We start from the raw sequence: 18,776 nt of genomic DNA, 5'->3' as shown, positions 1-18,776 counted from the left end.
AGCTAAAAGAAATAAAAAACTAATTATATCATGCCCTGGTCTAAAAAAATAAAGTTAACAGATGAGGGAAAAGATGACATCACAGCTTCTTAAAAAGTAATATAGGCCCTACGACAACTCTTTGGAGAAAATTGAATAAGGTACAACATTTAATTCCCATCAAGTGAGTTGAATTGTGTTATATTGAATTTACAGTGATCAGGGTCACATTAACCCAAATCCATTTTTCACAGCTCTTTATTTTTATCAGAACTAAATATATATACAGTCATTTACTTGGAAACAAAACCTCTTTCTTTGTACGCAGTCACAATTCAATAATTATCAATCCATAATCCCATACAGCAGCAGCATGCAGCATTGTTAATCTGCTTTATTCAACCCTGATTCGTTCTTACAAAACTCACAGCTCAGTTTAATAGTGGATTATTACACACCACAAAAGCTGCAGAATTACAATTTACTCTGCTAGTATATCACCTTCTATACTGAACTGCACAACTGGTATTAAAAGTGTTTAAAATAACTTCTATTCTTTTACGATAGCATGCAGTGCCTTTGAACAATTTTTGTACTCCTTAAGCTATTTTTCTCATTAAATCCACAATCTTAAATGCATTTCATTCGGATTGTAGGTAATAATTCAACAAAAACAAAAAAAGTTGTTTGCATCTCTGTAATAGAAGTAAAAGGAATTTTCCTTTAGGAATAAATGTTTATAGAATCAAGCTGGTCACTTGCCTTCGATGAGTCGGTACTTTATGGAAGCACTGCTTCCCTGCCGGCAGAGCTGCAAGTCGTTCGGTTATATGCAACTACCAATTTGGCACATAGAAACTCAAATCCTGACCCATTTTTCTTCACTAAACAGCTCAAGCTTAGCCAGACTGAAGCGAGAGTGTCCATGAAGGTTGAATGTTAGGGGTGCAAGTGCCATTGATTGTGATTTGGAGAGGGTAATGTATTTGATATAACAGACAAGAATGGAATGGAATGGAATGGAATGGATGGATGGATGGATGGATGGAACAGTAGGTTTAGTCAAATTTAGTATTTATTGTATGATAGTGCAGATAAACGCTCAACACTGTCAGAATAATGGATCCACCAAAAAAACAGCAGAGTATTTTTGTATTCTGGTCGACGCGGCAACTCATTTACATATACAGTATAAGTAGAGCAGCTTGACAACTGACTATATTGAGTTGGCCGTCATATTACCCCAGGGGCTCAGCGTTATCTGTTCAATTTATTTGTTTCTCTTTACTCTGATGCAACGAGATTAAATGCTGAATTTGTAGACCCACATGCATGCAAATAGCAGAGCTAAATGCCAGCTGCCGCGCAAATAGGTTTCTCTGAAATTGGGCCCTGGAATCAGTGCCTTCCATTCATCAGGGCATCCTTGAAAAGACAGGATACGTTACAGTGGTAATGATCCTAGATAAATCAAGGGTAGTATTTGGTGAGGAGAAAGGAATATCTGAGGATTTTTGTTGTTGTTGTTGTATGTCAAAAATGAGGCAGTTTGATTTATTGTCCAGAAAAGGATGGTTCTTTAAAATATGCAAACTTAGTCTTAAATTCAGTGCAAGGATTAAATTAAATGCAGCGTGTTTGTGTCTGTTTTGGTGTGGCAAAGCACCTTTCACTGACTCGTTTTCAGCAAAACTTCACATCCACTTACAACAGGAGAAACACAGAAGAATCCTAAGAGAAAACCTGAACTGCTAGTGGAGCTAGAGAACGTTAATATGATCAAAGTTTCATCCCAAAGCTGAGAAAAGTGACTCAGTGATAGGAAGTTTTTCTTTTTTTTTACTATTGTTAAGAGCTTGTAAGAACTAACTAATCTACTGAAGCATGGATTTAAAAGAGGGTTCCCCACAATCGTGGCTTAAAAAGAAAAAAGTGTTATCGTCAGTAGGCAGTTGGCTATTGTTCGTAGAGATTTAGTGAGAAGTCACTTGTATAAAAAGAAGTTGCAATTTTCTAGGCTTTTTATGATGATGGCAGTGAAATGCCATCTGCAATCACAAAAACAAATCGGCTCCCTTGTTTGGTCCAGGGATTGAGATTTTTTTTTCTACAGATGGCACTGTGATTATAGACAAAGAACAACAAAAGCTTGACAAGAGCTCAATTGGCCCATGGAGTTCAGGTGTATTGCGCAATAGTATCCCACTTCCTTTAATTGTTCCTCATTTTTGTCACTTTGTGAGCACAAGCTGCGGCATATTTTACTGGAATATGTGACAGACCAACACAAGATAATTATGAAGTGGAATAAAAATGAAGCATGACTTTCAGTATGTTTGTCATCTGCAGCATGTAACTAACATGCAGTGTGTGTAAAAAAAAAAATAAAATAGAAAAAAGGGAAAAAAATATATATATATATTTGTGTGTCTGTGCAAGTGTATGGATATATATATGTAGATACATATTTCAAGGGATTTTGAAATGTTTTAATATCAACTGGCCTAAAAATGCTCAGAGAAATAAGTAAACAAATATCAGCATCAGTAAAAATTAGCATTGTCAAAGGGGATGTTTTCCATTTAGTTCTTCTGTGATAATCGGTGTCATTGTCTGTCCTTGTATTTCCCTCCCTCTCAGTGTTTCTTCCGCTGACTCCCCATGGTTACTTCTTAATCAAGATGACAAGCAGCTTGAAATCACATCCTAATTGGATCCACGACTGGTAAGATGTGAACTGAACATGCAGACATTCATGTATGCTGAATCAGCCTCAATAAAAGATGTTACCTGAATTTCTTAACAATATTTTTTCGAAAAATGGACTGGTAAGTTTGAATGGTTGTCTAGAATTTTATTTAAAGCGTGATCTTTAACTTCTACGCTGCACTTTTTGCATCTAAATTTGCATTTCAGTGTAGCTGCATGTGATAAAAAAAAACATAGACCCTTGCAGATGTGCAGATATGTCAATGACCTCTACATAATAGGAGAAAATACTTCTCTTTCTATTTTCCAGGTTTTGTTTTTCACTTTTTGTGCAAAGAAGTCAAAGAAAACGGAAAAAAAGGGTAAAGTTTACATAAATCACTCAGAAGAAGTGACTTTTATGTCTATGAAATTTCCCTCATTTACAGTTTATACCACAATGGTACACATTTATTCAGATGGCTCTTCTCCAACAGTTTCATTCAGAGAATGTTCTTAATTTTTTTTAGGAAGTCTCAACACCTGCCTCAGAGACTGGGGCCCCTTTTTTTTCAGTGCAGAGTGAAAATCTTGGATTTTTTTTTTTTTATTAGGCTTCTTAACTGGAGCAGCAAATTGGCAGAATATATATTTTCATCACTTGCTTTGTGGTTTTGCTTCTCCTTTATGAAGCATAGCGTATGCAGTCTCAAGGGGAGATATGTTCCTGCAGGAAGAGACAGAAGTACTTTACAGGTGGAAAGAAACATAACAAATAATGTTTCAACTGAGAAGCATTTTGAATCCTAAAAAATAGAGAGACAGAGAATAAATCGGTAAACAAGCCATTTGGCAGATTCTGCACCTGCTGGTGAAAACTACTGGGGATAGGAAATATCTTTCAATGTGTACATAGAGCTCAGTATGCAACTAGCAAACATGCAACTTGAAATTATGTAAATATAACCTAAAGGGCTGGAGGCAATTTTGCGGGAGGTAAAGGGGTAGAAACATCTCAAACTCTAATAGTTGTACATTTTCATTTGCCGCCCAGGAATGTGAATTATGACACAACTGACACTGTGGAGATGGAATAAAGGGAAATTAAATGTGCTACAAACTGAATTCCTGCGTCTGGTACAGGGAGGCAACTTAAACGTGAGAAAGTTGAGAAAGCTCTCAGATGCTGTTCAGTCTTAAATTGTGCATGATACTCACAGAAGCGGAAAGGGATTAAAGGTATTTATGCTTTTGTCTCATGTCCACAAGAGCCTGAAGCCCATTGTTCTTCGATCTCGTTGTCTCTCCAAAAGTGACTAACATCCATTAGTGGCGTCAGGCCGGGTATTGAGATGAATGTGTTCCAATTTCTACCGCCCCTCTGAGTGCCCTGCTAAATCTTGCAGCATAGTGGGACTGTAAAGTGAGAGCTGTAGCTGTCTCGATCCAATGACTGTCTAAATGTCTCACAGCCTAAATCTATACGCTGTGGATTGAAAACTTAAAAAAAAAACAAAAAAAAAAAACAACCTTAGTTTGAATGTGCTAGTACGGCTCCATAAAAATAGGTTTATTCAATTTTTCTTCTCTCCTCCTCTCACTTGTGGACAGTTACATAAGTCCATCTCCAACATGTACGCACTTCAAATGTGGACTCTCTCTGCCATCACAATGGGCTTTATAGCAAACAACTGTGTAAAAATATGGTAAGAGTCTTTTTTTTTTCCATCTCCAGATGCTGAGATCCCAACATAATAGCTCAGAGGAAAGTGAATAACAGTTTCTATTTATCAGCGATGCACTGGAGTCACAGTTCACTATATGCAGAACCCTTTCCTTGTGAAAGCTTTTTGTTTATCTCAGCAGGGATACAAAAAAGCTCCTCATTTACCCTAATGGAAATTTCAAAGGCAATTATTTAAAATTTGCCTGAAGTTATGATATATTATTGTATGTCCTGCTGGAAGGTGGCAGCTTGCTGCTGCAATTATTTTTTATTTTTTATTTTTATTTTTTTAGGCTTTCCTTTATCAAGTTTCTATAAGATCTAGGTTTTGGTGCTGTGCTTCCTGAAGGACTTTTGTTGTTACATTTTTAGTTTCATCATCTTGTTATGATTTGTAACCATAGCAATGAGACAGGTGTTTTACAAGAATGAGCAGCTGACTGACATCTCTAGAGCTCAAGTAATACTCCAAATGCGACCCTTAATCCCTGAGGAGTTAACCAGGAGATGTCACAGATGTAGAGTAGGGGCAAAGCAACGAGACAGAAAGAGGAAGTTCAAAAATGATATCTCCCCCTCGTGTTTTGTTTAGTTATTTTTAACTCAAAGAAAAAGAACAAAACATAATAAAATATTTTACCAGTTTGTGAAAGCTGCATCTGACACATATACTGAATGCCTTTTGTATTTATTGGTTTACTAACAGTGCTTCATTCCTTTTTTTCAGGATTGTGAATGATCATAGTTCGTCCAACTCCACAGTCATATACCCTCCCTTCAAACACTGGTGGGAAATTCCCAGCAGCCTGTACACACATCTGTATTAGCTACAGGGCTACTTCAGGCACACTCCAAAGGGCACGGAAACGTGGAAGCAGGATTTGTTAAGGAGCTCTCTTTTTGACTGTTACTAAAATTGTTAATGCACTTTGTGGGTAAGCTCTAGGATCCGAGTCTGTACACAAGTCAAATTGCTTTTCAATATTTTTTTTTTAACCACTGAATAAAATAATATGTTTAAGAAAGTCAAGTTAAGACACCTTCTTTTTTTTTTTGTTTTTTTTTTCTTTTTTTCCCCTCTTGATTCTCGGCTGGGTGGCTCTACATTTCACCTAATGTAGTGCTTGGAATGTTGAAATTCTTCTTTTTGTTTTTGTGCAAAGGTTTTGTGGTGTTGAACCTGCCATACGGCGGATGATTAAGAAATTCCCTCCAGGGTGAAGTCATTAGTTTGTGATATGTGTGCACGCCATAAATCTTAGCTTCAAGAAGTTCAAATCGAAGTAGGAGAGGTTGGTGAACTTCAAAATGAAAGCATTACAAAGCCTAACCAAAGTAAACTTCCTGTCAAGACAACGTAAGTGTTCTTCATTTACGTTCAAGAACACTTGCGTATTCTTCAACATCTCCCTTAGGTGCTGTAGGGGAGATGCTCTCCAGCACCATCACAGTTTGCATTTAAATGCCACAGCAAAATTTGGATTTTGCTCAGCCCCTGCTATGACATTCACAATGAATTCAATTCACTTTATGTGTACATACACTGCCTTAAAAACACTAATGCTGTTTGAACTTTCTCACAACCTCAGACTTAATTTTATTATCTTGGAATTGAGTGTGATAGACTAACACAAAATATATAGAGCAAACTTTTTTAGAAATCAGCTCATTATTATTATTATTATTATTATTATTATTATTATTACTCGTCGTCGAGCGTGTAATTTAATCTGAGACTAAATGAACAGGTATTGCACAGCTATGAACTACCGAGACATAGCCGTACATATGAACTGGCATGAGCAGAGAGAGCATTAGCAGGTAACTCTGAAGAGGAGTTGCAGAGTTGAAAGGACAACTATTAGTCATTCACTTTGCAAATTTGAATCTTTATGGAACTGTGACCAGAAGGAAAGTCTGCCACAGCTGACAGGGAAAACAGCAAATGGGAAAGAAGGTGCTCTTGTTTCTTGTTTGATGGAAATGGAAGGTTTCAGGTTACGTGCAAAGTGCTGTGTGTGACAGAAGGCTAACACTTTTTTTTAACGCTCATTTGTCAAACAGAAACTAGCGCCACCTGTTGGAGACTTCTATCCCCTTTCAGCTCAGCCTGACACAGAGCGTGCTCCTGTGCAAAGAACTGCATCGATACATGTCAACAAAGTCCCTCTGCCCTGCAGCAGTGACTCTAATGAGAGCACGCCCACGGCAACTCCGGAGAACAAAGCGATTTGTTTGTGTCTAGTGCTGTTTGTGAGTGTATTTTGCCAATAAATTAATCAGTGTTTGGAGAAAGAAGCTGATATTTGAATGTGAACATTTCCCACAGTGCTCTTGGGCTGGGACCCTGCAGCAGCAGGCATTGAGCTGGTAATTCTTCACCCTGTGATCAAAGGCTCAGTTCTCAGCGAGCTCCCCTACCGCCGTTGCTCGGTTCACTTTGGCCTCCCTTCATCCCCTGCTCCTCACTGCTCCAATCACAGTCAAGAGCAGCCAGGCGTGAGCTATAACCCTGTGGCGGTGTTGCTTATTAAGGTCTTGCTTGGTAACCCCCTCACCGTGCTGAGTTGTACCCCCTCTAACCCAATTTCCTCTTCACACGGTCAATCTGCGTGCTCTAACTGCACCCAGACATACAACCACTGATTTCACTTCTTGCCTTTGTGGAAAACTTTATGCAGCTGATTCAATGTTCACTATTTCCCTTCTTGTTTAACTCTCCTGAGCATCACTGTCATCCACTCATCCCACTATTGACAGAATCTCTTAGCAGCACTCCTAGCTTTTCAGTTCAGCTAAGACATTTCACACACCCTTTCCTCCCAGCTCTTTTTGCAGTCGTCTATATTTGCTAATTTTGTTGCTGAAAGTGATGTGAACCGATGCTTTTAGAGGCTGTCCACCATAGCCTCTCTCCTAATACACAGTTCAGTAGCTCAAACGTGTCACTTTCTCGCAAGCGCTTTACTTACCCATTTTTACCCCTCATATGTTTCAACCACACACAGCACTGTTCTCAAGGTTATTCTCAGCTTCACTCTTCTGCAAACCTGGGTCTTTTTTTCTTTTTTTTTATTATCTAAAACTATCAAAGAGCCTAGAGCATTCTGATGGAAAATGCAGAGCAGGGTGCTGTCATGACAGGGAAGGAAGAAAAAAGTGGCCCACATTTGGCCCATAAAAAAAACACCTGAGACGGTTGGTGGCTGCCTAAATGAAGGTAGCCTGTGGGTATGAGCAGAGTAGGACTAGCCAAAATGATTGCTATAAAACAGGCCAAGCCAGCTGGGAGCGATAGTGCCTCTTTTCATCTTGGCCTGTCTCCATTACATGACCTTCCAGACTTAACACTCCCATTTATCTGGCTTCCTCCACCTCGTTGCTGATTTTCTGAAATATTCCAATTCCTTCTTTTTGTTTATCTTTTATTAAATTTTGAATGCGGTTTTTGTTTTTCATGGCTACCATAGCTTTTGTGTTCAGGAGAGTTTGAGAGGTTTTTTTTTTTTTTTGTACTGAATGCAATTTTAATTTAACTGCATTCAAAATACTCATATCTGTTTAACTTTTACCGTTTAGTCACACAGCAACATGTTCTTGTATTTTCTTGAGCTTGTCTGTTACAAATGAACCCAAAGTAGGGCAAGATTGCAAAAGGAAGGAAGAGGATATACATGGTTGTCAAAAATGCTTACAAAGAAAAATCTGAATGGTGTGGCATGCGTTTGTGTTGAGCTACCATTCATTGAATTTCCAGCTTTCCACATCTAGAGACTGAAATGATTTGAAATGATGTTCGATTACGACCAGATTACACTGGAAAAGCTTGAAGGGAGCAGTTTGACAGTGTCTCGTTTCCTCTCTCTCTGTCTCTCTCTCTCTCTTTTTCAATTGACCATTTTGCTACTTCTCACAGTATTCTCTCTTTTTCCAACAAGTCAGTTTTAAGTGGAAGGGCAAGTCTTGGAAGGTTTCCAGAAGGTGCATCTCTCTTTCTCATGTGTGACGTTTCATGTGGCATTGCCAAGAGGTCCAAAAAAAATCATCCAACAAAGCTTGTACGGTTCATCTTTATCACTTCATCTAGCAGCTACAAAGATATGATTCAGTGACTCAACTAGGTCAAAGTGATGCTTTGTGCAGGAGGTTTATGTTTGCGGTGGAACTTACCTCTTTACTTGTTATGCAGAGATCAGATCAGGATTTTATTATACAAAGAAAAATACTCTGGGGTCCGAAGCAGTGCCTGCAAAACAATGGAAATGTGTTTGCATTCTTGGCTGTACTCTACAACCACGTTCCACAAAGGCCATCACTGCTCCTAAATTTATGCTCCCAGAGGACACTTAGAGTCTGACAAGCTGCCTCTGGTGTATCTTTTTCCCTAATCAACCATCATTTTAAACTGAACCAACAATGATTGAATCATCTAGAGTGACGTGACAAGTTTGCATGAGAATCATTTTACCTTATGTTGTTTTTTTTGTTGTTGTTTTTTTGTTTTTTTTCTAAATTGCAAAATTTAAAGAAGGAAACCTTGATGGTGAATCAGTTAAGGCTTTTCTAATTACCCGCATGACTGACAGAAGATTGGCCAGTGTTTGAGACTTTTCGAGACCTGTTTCATGTTTTTGTCTGCCTGTTGTGTGGAGAACAGATGAAATCACGGATGACCGGAGTCTGTTGAACATTAACTAACTCCAGCTTGTTCTGGACTCAAGCTACAAGATTGAAGTTTGAAGTTCTGGATACAAAGTTTTTTGTATCCAGCAAAACAGATGTATGCATCTTTACATTTGAAGGATTATGTATTATTCACTCAGTTGCAAAAACAATTAACTTAATAATGATTTTCTGCTGTGTTGGTTTAATGAGCAATCAATAAATAGCAATCGAAGTCATCAACAATTTACATTTCCCTAAAAATGCACTGGGATGGATTCACTTTATTTAATAACTGTTTTAAAATTGTAATATTGTGCTAATGCTGTACCAACGATGTATCAATTTTATTAAATTAGAAAGGTACTTGTTTATGCTCGAGGCATTACTCTTCGCAATTGTCTTTCCATGAAATCCCAGATCAATATCTAATCTTTATCAGACGTTCTGCCTGAGCCTAGTAGATTGACAGCTACTTACAGATACACACGCACACACACGCACACACAAGTTTGTATTTCTACCCATATTAGGACTTTGCATTGACTTTAATTCATTTCAATATCTACATTTATGCCTAACCCAGACATTTTCCCAGTATTAACCCCCCAACCTTAACTAAAACCTAATTCCCAGCTTACCTCTAAACGTGACACCTAAACCTAAACAAGGGAGATCACAATGTAAGGACCTGGTTTTGGTCCCCATAAGGCACAACGGTTCTTAAAACGGTTGGCAAATATGCAAACATTTATGTGCAGTGTTGCTCAGGAATAGCTACAAATGGACTGTTTCAGACTCTTCACCATTTTAATCGGATTCTTGAAGGGCAAAGCTGAGAATGCTACAGAATTCATCACAGCCTTGCAACATGATGGGTCCTGTCTCCTGTCATACTGCCATTTCAGAACCATGCACTCACTCACAAACAACAACATGCTTCACACTGGTGCACTGGTTATTAAAAAGGTACAACGGATGTCAACAGGCTCTCAGCGGAGAGTGAACCTGTGTGTGACAGTCCTCGAGGGGCCTTGGCATTTCACAACTACCTCGATAGCTGTCTGCTATGACAAGGACATGTCATCCTTAAGAGCACAAAAGCTATTTTTCCCCCTCTTCCTCCCCAGCCCATATTTCGCTTAGATAGTCTGATATATTGTTATCAAATTTTTGAGTGGCAGGGATTTCAGCTTTTTTTCGTTGGTTTTATTTTTTTGTTTTTTTTTTTTTGCTGAAATTTGAATATCTTTGCTTTCACTCGTAGTCTGAAGCATGCAATTTATTCTTTAGTAAGGTGGGGGAATTCTGGGTAAGCACCTTCCTTCTCTGACTTGTTATCTCATATCAAAGGGTGATTTCTTTTTTTCCAGTTTTTTCCCCCTTCTTTTTCACCTTCTTCATCACACTTTTTTGCATCCTAGTATATTCATCTTTTTCCCTGCCTTTCTGAAAAAGCCCTTGTCTTTCTCTATTTCAACACATGCACACACCCAGGAAGGCTTTCTTTTGTGTTGCTCCTGTACACATTCTCGTACCTCCTGCTTAATCTGAGGCTGAATCTTTCTCTCTGCGCCGCCACTCGCCCGCAGGCAAAGCCATCCCAGGTTCCTCTGCCTTTTTTGCCAATCAGATTGTAGCACTACCTCAGAGCCATTCTTCAAATTCGGCCTCTAATTGGGTTTCTTCAGCGATTAACTCAATAACAGCCAGCATATTAGAGCTTAATGTCTCTTAATGAGTCCATTTGTTGGCCAGTAGCTAATTAGGTCGGTGCTGTTTATAGATGTCCTAAGCTATTTGATGGGCATTAGTGGAACACAATGTCAATCAGGAATGCATTCAAGCACATTTCTGCTTTTAGTCCTTTTTCACCAGCCCCCGCAAAAAAACTAATAAAATAAAAAGATTATTCTGTTCTGGTTACTGGATCAGGCTGTGTAATTTGGGAGACAGCACAGCATTAACATTGATGATAACTCCAGGGGAGCAGAATAAAATCCATTCAACGCTGACTGACAAATCTTCTTCCTCCTCAACAAGCATTCAGTTAGACTAGAGGATGATTGTATCCGGGATTTGTGTTAAGGAGACTTGTGTCTGCCTTTGTTAACTCTGGTAATCACTGAAAAATTAATGTCTGCCAACTGAAAACTGCAGAGAAGAGTGGTTACTCTGTGTGCTTGCACTCACTCATCTCCCATCAGCACTCACTGTAACATAATAAGAACACAATAATACATGAGGCCCTGCAGGCAGCAATGGGGGGAGTGGAGGACAATGGGGCCATTGCAGAAGCTATCAAACTGGGATCTTTGACAAAGTTTTGACAGATTAGGCTGATGTGCCAAGACCCTTCCTTCAGAGTGTGAGCCTGCACAAGACTTTGGCTTGATAGCGCAGCCTGCGAAGGAATATAAAGTGAGCTAAAGGAGTTAGATATTGGGACTCATCCCAGTCACATGCCTCCAGGTTAGCATGCTGTCAGAAGGAGCAGGGTTTGTTTGAAGCAAGGTTGTGTGTCTGCACACAGCTGCAGTTGTACGATAAAGAGGAGAGGGGCCTGATAGGTGAATCCTCTCGTTTTTCTGTTCCTCCCCCTGACTTTCTGCGATCGGGTTCAACCTAAATTACATTTAAACATAAATGTAAAGCTTTGGAATGCTTCCTTTCCCTACCTTCTATCTTGTATACACAGTGCCTTGTTAAAGTGTTCATGGTTCTAGGAGATTTCCACATTTTGTCATTCTACACCCCAAACTTTATTTTACTGTTCTGGGATTTTAAATGGGGTTATGCTGGCTATCTCCATCGAGGACAGGGTATTCTTCACGTCTGTGTACGCTCTTCTTCTCAACTCTGACCCATAGCTCCTCAATATTCCAAAACAACAAGCTATCTCCACATCATGTGTTACTCCTTACACCCTGTTCCACAATGGAGATGTTATATTCAGGGTTGTGATTATCGCACCTTGTTCAGCATGTTTGCTGTGTTCCCTACATGATTTGTTGTCAAATGCAAAAAGGACGTCTTGTGCTTTTTTTTCTTTTCTTTTTTTTTTTAATAAATGACTTTCTTCTCGCCACTCTTCCATGAAGATCAAATTTGAGGAGTGAATTAAGGAATAAATTACCATGGGCCTCTTGCCTGCTTCTCTGATTTATACACACTGGCCTGTCAGTTTACATACACATCCATGTCTTTGGAAGTCTTGCAGTTATGCCATAGTCTTTGGTGCAAAGATGTAACCATGGTTTCAATCTACCTCTGACCTGTCAGTCATGTTTCTCTGTTTTAGTTATATTAAGTAATGGTGTCTAACATATCTTGCATTGGATTGCATTTAGGCGTATCTGAGAATAAGTGTATACAGCAGTTTTCATAGTTTTACTTGCAAAAAAATGTACAAAACATTTGATTAAAAACGAGGATTAGTATATAGTTTTTATCCGCTGCTTCACATTATGATTTTATACCTAGCATTTGTCTATCATATAAAATCCAACGAAAATATGTGATTGTTTATGGTTGAGACAAGAAAAAAATGTGAAGGTTCCATGGTTATAAAGACTTTTAAAACTCATATTCATTTCTTACACATGTGCTGGTGTTTGCTTGCACTCACTCATCTTTTTACAGCCTTAAGGGAACATATATGTTTTTATCTTTTTTTAATCTTTTTTTTTTATCTCTTTCTCTTTCTCACTGTTTATTCAATGCCACATGCTGTTTTTATTTTAATTATGTGAAGCACTTTGAAATGCCTTGCTGCTGAAATGTGCTATACAAATAAAATGTGATTGATTGATATAATGCACTGCATGAGTTCTTTATTGACAACTACCCCCTATGTGTGTAGAAGAAAGACAAGCAAGTTCAGGTCAGCTTGGACTTTTATCATCCCTGATACATTTACTGTAAATCAGAAGTTAGAAAACATAAATCCACAACATAAAACATAACATATGAAAAGTGAAATGACAATTTCACCTGTAAGAGTATTAATTTAAATTAGACACAAGTATTATATTCCTCTTAAAAGAAGAGAACTTTGCATTGAGTATCTTGTCCAAGTGACAAGATACTTGGACAAGTATCTTGGAAGGAAGCTGGTATTGAACAAATAATTGATGATTCTGACATAAAGGTTTCAGAGTTATTGACCAGTGAGGCTATCAATGCTGACCCCTGTCCACCTCCAAGAGAACACGTGTATCAAAACTGGACCATAGAGGAAGGGGGGAAAAAAAGCTTCTTTCACACAGACAGCTGGATGCACACAACTTGTCTGGAAAACACATGGTACCAGGAACAAGCCAAGGCAGCAGAGGCAGTATGTTGGAAAGGTCCCCCCATCTATTTTTATGTTTTTATTTTTTTTTTTATTGTGGCAGTCATCCCACCTTTCAAAGCATTGTTACAGAACATATAGCCACAACCTTTCATGAAATGATCAAAAATGCCTAAAAATATTGTAATGTGTAGAACAAGCTCTAGAACTCAACCCAATCGAGCATCTTTGGGTTGTACTTCACAAAGTGCTAACATTTTAGTGCATTGACAGGTCAGAGCTGTTTTCCCATGTAGGGAGAGCGACACAATATTAGGCGGGTGGCTATAATGATGGGTTTAAATGCTTTAATGGAAGCCAGATTTCAGAAAAGTGAAAGATTGTGAGCGTTTTATGTCCCCCCCCTCCAAGCAGTCTGCAGGTTAAAGTTTATTAATGAGTTTATTCATTCAGTCATTCATTCATTTTGCGGGGGTTAGCAGTCCTCAGTCCTCAGTTTGAGATCCGCTGACCCGGACAAGTCGACCTATGCTCTCCAGTACTTTGCCTCCGGCTCCGCCTCCCTCTCAGCTCCGACCGACTGCAGAGCCAGCCTGCCCGCCACCCCGAAGCCCCTTCAGCTCCGACTTGTGAGCTTCTCTCCTCCCAGTCTCCACAAACCGGGCTCGGTGCCACTCTGCTAACGCGATCCGACTCCTACCGAACTAAACGCGCTCATCGTTCCGTCGGAAGCTACAAAAGTCCAACTTTAGAGGAGTTTCAGCATCGGAGAAGTTTGTGTGTTTTATTTATTTATTTTTTCTTTTTTTTTTTTTTTTTTTTTTTTTGTCCCCGGAGTCTGGCCCCGTCGCGGGGCAGGACAACAAAACCAGGCCAACGACGGGTGAGAAAAGAGCGACCATACGATGTGGATCTGGTACCTTCTGCTTGGTTCGGGGTCAGGCTCGAGAACTGCTGGTAAGTTTTGTTTAAGCGCTCAGAGGAGCCGAGGTCGTTGTCACGGCGCAGACACGCATCAGTGCGGGTGGGAAGAGGACAAATCTGCTCCAGGGAGCTGCTGCTTTTGTCTTCTGACAAGTTGGCTTGAACTTAAAAGATAGCATTTCTTCAAACTGAAACCCATCAAAAAAGATGGTAAAACAAGTGAAGTGACGTCTTATTATGTCTGGCAACATATTGAGAGTTTCCACAGCTTGCCTGCATCATAGTTATATGTGTTAGTCTCCAATTTCCTTTTGCTCTGTTTACAAACATTAGCTTGTTGTTGACGAGACTACATAGGCTATAGGTCTTGTAGCAAGTACAAATTCATGGCAGTGTCACCATAATAACCACAGGCATTTTAAAATGAATTAATTTGATGTCTTTAATTTTGCTTCTCATTTATACTTTGAATTCTATATTTTAAAGTTAGACGTTTTGTAAAGTTGGAATTTCAAGTGCAAAAAGCTATTTGTAATTCTCAGCCATATTTTGTGTTGATTTTTATGTTTTGTGTTTACATTTTTTTTTTTTTTTTTTTTTTTTTTTTGTGGTGTAAAGCCACAATAAATTTGCAAAACCAATACTAACCTGAAACTAAAACGTAACCATTATCAAAACTGCTGTTTATCGAAGACATTAATACTTTCAGTAGTGAAACTGCTTCTAAAACACACAATGTGTAAACTGAAAATGTTAAAACTTAAACACAGCATTTATTGATTATCACACCGAACCAGATGCATAGAAATAGTTCAAACAGCAAGAGTAACAATATCACCCGTACTAAGAGTTTCTGAGACTCAGCAGAATATCATCATTTTGAGTTCACCGTTTTTCTCACAGGACAAATTCTTATTCAATAAGAGAAATTAAACAAATGCCAGTACTTAGGCAGTGCTAAAAAAAACCCTTTAAAGACCGTGGTGCTATAGCAGAGAAATACTTTACTATTTTTCATTGATTATAGTGGTTAGCCTGATGACTGAAGTTCTATATGCAGCAATTAGTAAAAATAACTGGTTTTCATCCTTATGCCTGGAAGTTGGAATGAAGCCACTTCTAAATCCAAGTTCTGAGTGCAGATGTAAATGAAACACAGCATAAGGCACAAACACTTGTTACTGGTTCACTGTTGTCCAGGTACACTTGAAGTTCTAGAAACATTCTCTATGCACTTCTCTTTTATGAAGTTTCCAACAAAGTGAAGATCAATGTGCTTGCGCAATTGGTCTTTTTACATGTCACAATCTATTAGTTCTACTCCACGGTTTGTTTGTATTAATGCTGCAAACAATTCAGCCCAAATTGTTTCTGGGTGCCACTAAAGACAGCTCAAGATCTCCCACAGTGTGAGAACCACGTCACTAGGTCATCTGTTTATATGAATGGATGCAAAGAGTTTATACATTTAGGATATACAGTGCAGGACATATTTTCCACTCTAGGAAATAACAGTTTTTAACAAAATGGACACAGTCCTGCTGTTGATGGAACAGTACAGCTGCCTTTTACAATCAGGACAGGACTTTGGTCTTATTCTACTACATTTCACAAAGCCAGAGGAATATTTGGAGTTCTGGTTCGTATCTAATTCTTTCCTCTCTTCAACTCACCGTAGAGGTTTTGCATTGGTTTTTAGATCTTGGTCCTGGAAGAAGGCTGATTTTGTATCTGGTGAGCTTTTTTTGCCATGTGCTTTGGATCACTATCCTTCAGAAAGATTCAATATAAACCCATTGTTGTAGTCTATTGTTTTTAACAGTTAAAATGTTCTTGAATTTTTATAAGTTTGTGATGTCCTGCAGTCAAATAAAGTTCACAGGGCTTTGAAGAAGAAACAGGCCCACACATCAGAAATTCCCCCTTTACTTAACAGCAGGCATGAGGGGCTAACCCACATTATATGCATTCTTTAACACCGAGTCATCTTGAAATGTTTATTGTCGAAAAGCACAATCTTTGTCTTATCTCACCACAAATTAGATTGCATGTATAGCTTCCATATCACAAAAAGAGGAACCTTTTAGAAGTATGGTTTAGATTTCACCTTACAATTTACAGCAGCGGTTCAGGTGATAGAGCAGGTGGCTGCAGCCTCAAAAGTGCATTTTATCTTGGAATTATGGTTAATGTGGAAAAATAAAAAGCACAGTTGTTCCATTCAAAATTATTTGTGTTGTGTTGTTTAAAAAAACACAAGGAAACAATTCAAATGTTTGTATATTTTTCCTTTTGAAAGGATTAAGCCCAGCGCTTGCTTTATTGCAGTGCGAGAGCGGTTGAAGGAGAATAATGGGCACTCGTGATGCTGAATTGTTTCCATGCCTTTCATTCATTACTAAAAAGCTTCGAACTGCATTTTTGAAACACTTGGTTGCACCTCAGTTATTGGATGTCAGGCTGAACCCCTCATTTGCATAATGTCACAATCTGTTCTACTTAAAGCAAACCTCAATAAATAAATAAATAAAAATTTCCAGATCTTAAAAAAAAAAAGGAACAGAGGAGGAACAAAACGTGTAGAAGTGACACTGGACTGTAAGTTGCATGCATTTAGAAAGTGTCAGACATGAGGGGTTCCATGTTAATTATATTGTCCAGTGATGTTTCCGGTTGCTTTTCAACAAACGTGGAATCTTTCAACTTTGGCTCTAAATTAGGTTGGTCAGAAATGACTCGGCTCTGTTGGTGAAGTGCGCAGTGAAGGGGAGATGCATGCAGGATGAAGCGTTTCACCAAAAAAGTCTACATACAAAGTCATTTATATTCATCTCCTTGGCAAATAGGGTGTGGAGACATACTAACTGTACTGTTCACTAACCTCAACATGTATTCTTGCAGTTTTGAACCATTCAATTCCATTTGCCAAATGCAAATAAAATCACATGTGAATAAGTTTGTTCACATGAAGAGTCATTAATAAACATGCCACACTGCAGTCCTCCAACTTATCTTCTTCTTTGTGGTTTGCGCCGTTTGAAACATCTGGTTGTTCGTTATGTGACTCATGTGATGCTAGAATAGCGATTTCATTGCAGTTTTACTAAATAAACCAATTCTGATAAAGCCAAAGAAACCACCTCACTTTTTAGCAAAAAACTACAGTTTTTTTTTTGTTTGTTTGTTTTTTTTTCTGAATTGGAGTGTTTTCAATAAGCAAATTTCTTTTCAGAATGCCAAATTGAGAAATTACACTGTCAATGGAAACTCAGTTAGTGACTCGTGCATCAGCATGAGAAAAAGCTATTTGTAGTCTGGAAAATGGAGATTGCTGCATGAAAAGTTTAACGGCTCATGCTTAAGATCAAATTTTGACAGATTGGGAAAATGTAATAAAAATGTTAATGATTTAACGTAGTTTAGTATTGATGTAACTCCATATTAATGCACCCATCAAGTGCACATGCCAGATTAGGAATAAATAAACAAAAAGACGGAGGCCGTTTTAGCCTCTCTATCCTGACCCACTGGGTCCTCATGTCCTTTGCCAAATGAGCTGCATATGAACCTTAACTGACAGTTAAGCTAATAGGTTCTGATGGAGGTCATATTGATGTTACTGCCTTATAGCTCTGGAGCAGTGTCCTTGTTCTGTTAATAACACACTGACCACTTAATACATTTTTAATTTTCAAATCAAAATTTACAATAATAAAAGGTGATCATTACAGTTCCTATGTTAAACTTCAGTCATTTGAAACACATTTTTTTTCTTTAAAATGTCTCCTTCATGTCCCGTTGGGTTAAATACACTCTTGATTGCTTTTTGTGTCAAAACCTGGTCTTGTATTTTCAGTGTTGGCACCAGCTTTTTCCATAAGGATTCACTAAAATTAGAATTTTCTTCTTAATGGGATTATGGTAGCATTGTCCTTCAATGCTGCGTGCTTTAGTAATGTTGAACAGTATTTGTGGTAGTAAATCAATGGTAAGGTAAGGACATAAGCCACATATTGTGTTTGATCGCATGTGTTGCTCTGTCATTCAGGTCAATTTGGAAGTTAGAAATCTGCACAGCTGTTAACAGCCAACAGTATTATCTTGTGGCGCTTTTCATTATAGTCATGCACCAATAACACCAGGTCTGCGTCGAATACATTTTTGCCACCCAGTGTGTGCTAGTTGAACATTTGGGTCATAAATTAAAAGAAAGTGACGGCTGTAAATAATAGGCGGCATTCATTAGGATGTTAAACACCATTGTGACATTTGCACAGATGGCAAACAGAACATTATTTTGGCTGTATTTATTTTTCCATCTTGACAATGACTTTTAAATTTTGTAGTTACGCAGCATATGGAGTGTGTGCTTAGTTTACGGCATTGCCGTGTATGAACGTGTCCTACATTTTAGAAACTTTGCACACATAAGCCAGGTGATTTGAATACTTTCACATTGTCCCCGGCACGGGGTATTGGGGTCATTCAGTGGACTGGATAAAA

At 38.4% G+C, this 18,776-nt stretch overlaps 1 protein-coding gene across 1 annotated transcript in view; it reads left to right on the top strand.

The window, feature by feature from the left end:
* The first annotated feature begins 13,807 nt into the window (after positions 1 to 13,807).
* Positions 13,808 to 18,776, top strand: part of ldlrad3 (low density lipoprotein receptor class A domain containing 3) — a 98,721-nt gene continuing 93,752 nt past the window's right edge. The window contains exon 1 of the mRNA XM_007542288.2: positions 13,808 to 14,306. Within this exon, the coding sequence (XP_007542350.1) occupies positions 14,255 to 14,306 (52 nt within the window). The 5' untranslated portion in view covers positions 13,808 to 14,254. The remainder of the gene's footprint in view (positions 14,307 to 18,776) is intronic.

This window comes from Poecilia formosa, unplaced genomic scaffold (assembly GCF_000485575.1).
Source record: "Poecilia formosa unplaced genomic scaffold, Poecilia_formosa-5.1.2 Scaffold675, whole genome shotgun sequence".
Classification (NCBI taxonomy): domain Eukaryota; kingdom Metazoa; phylum Chordata; class Actinopteri; order Cyprinodontiformes; family Poeciliidae; genus Poecilia; species Poecilia formosa.
Note: the sequence above shows the minus strand (reverse complement) of the source record. Positions and strands in the feature narration are given on the sequence as shown.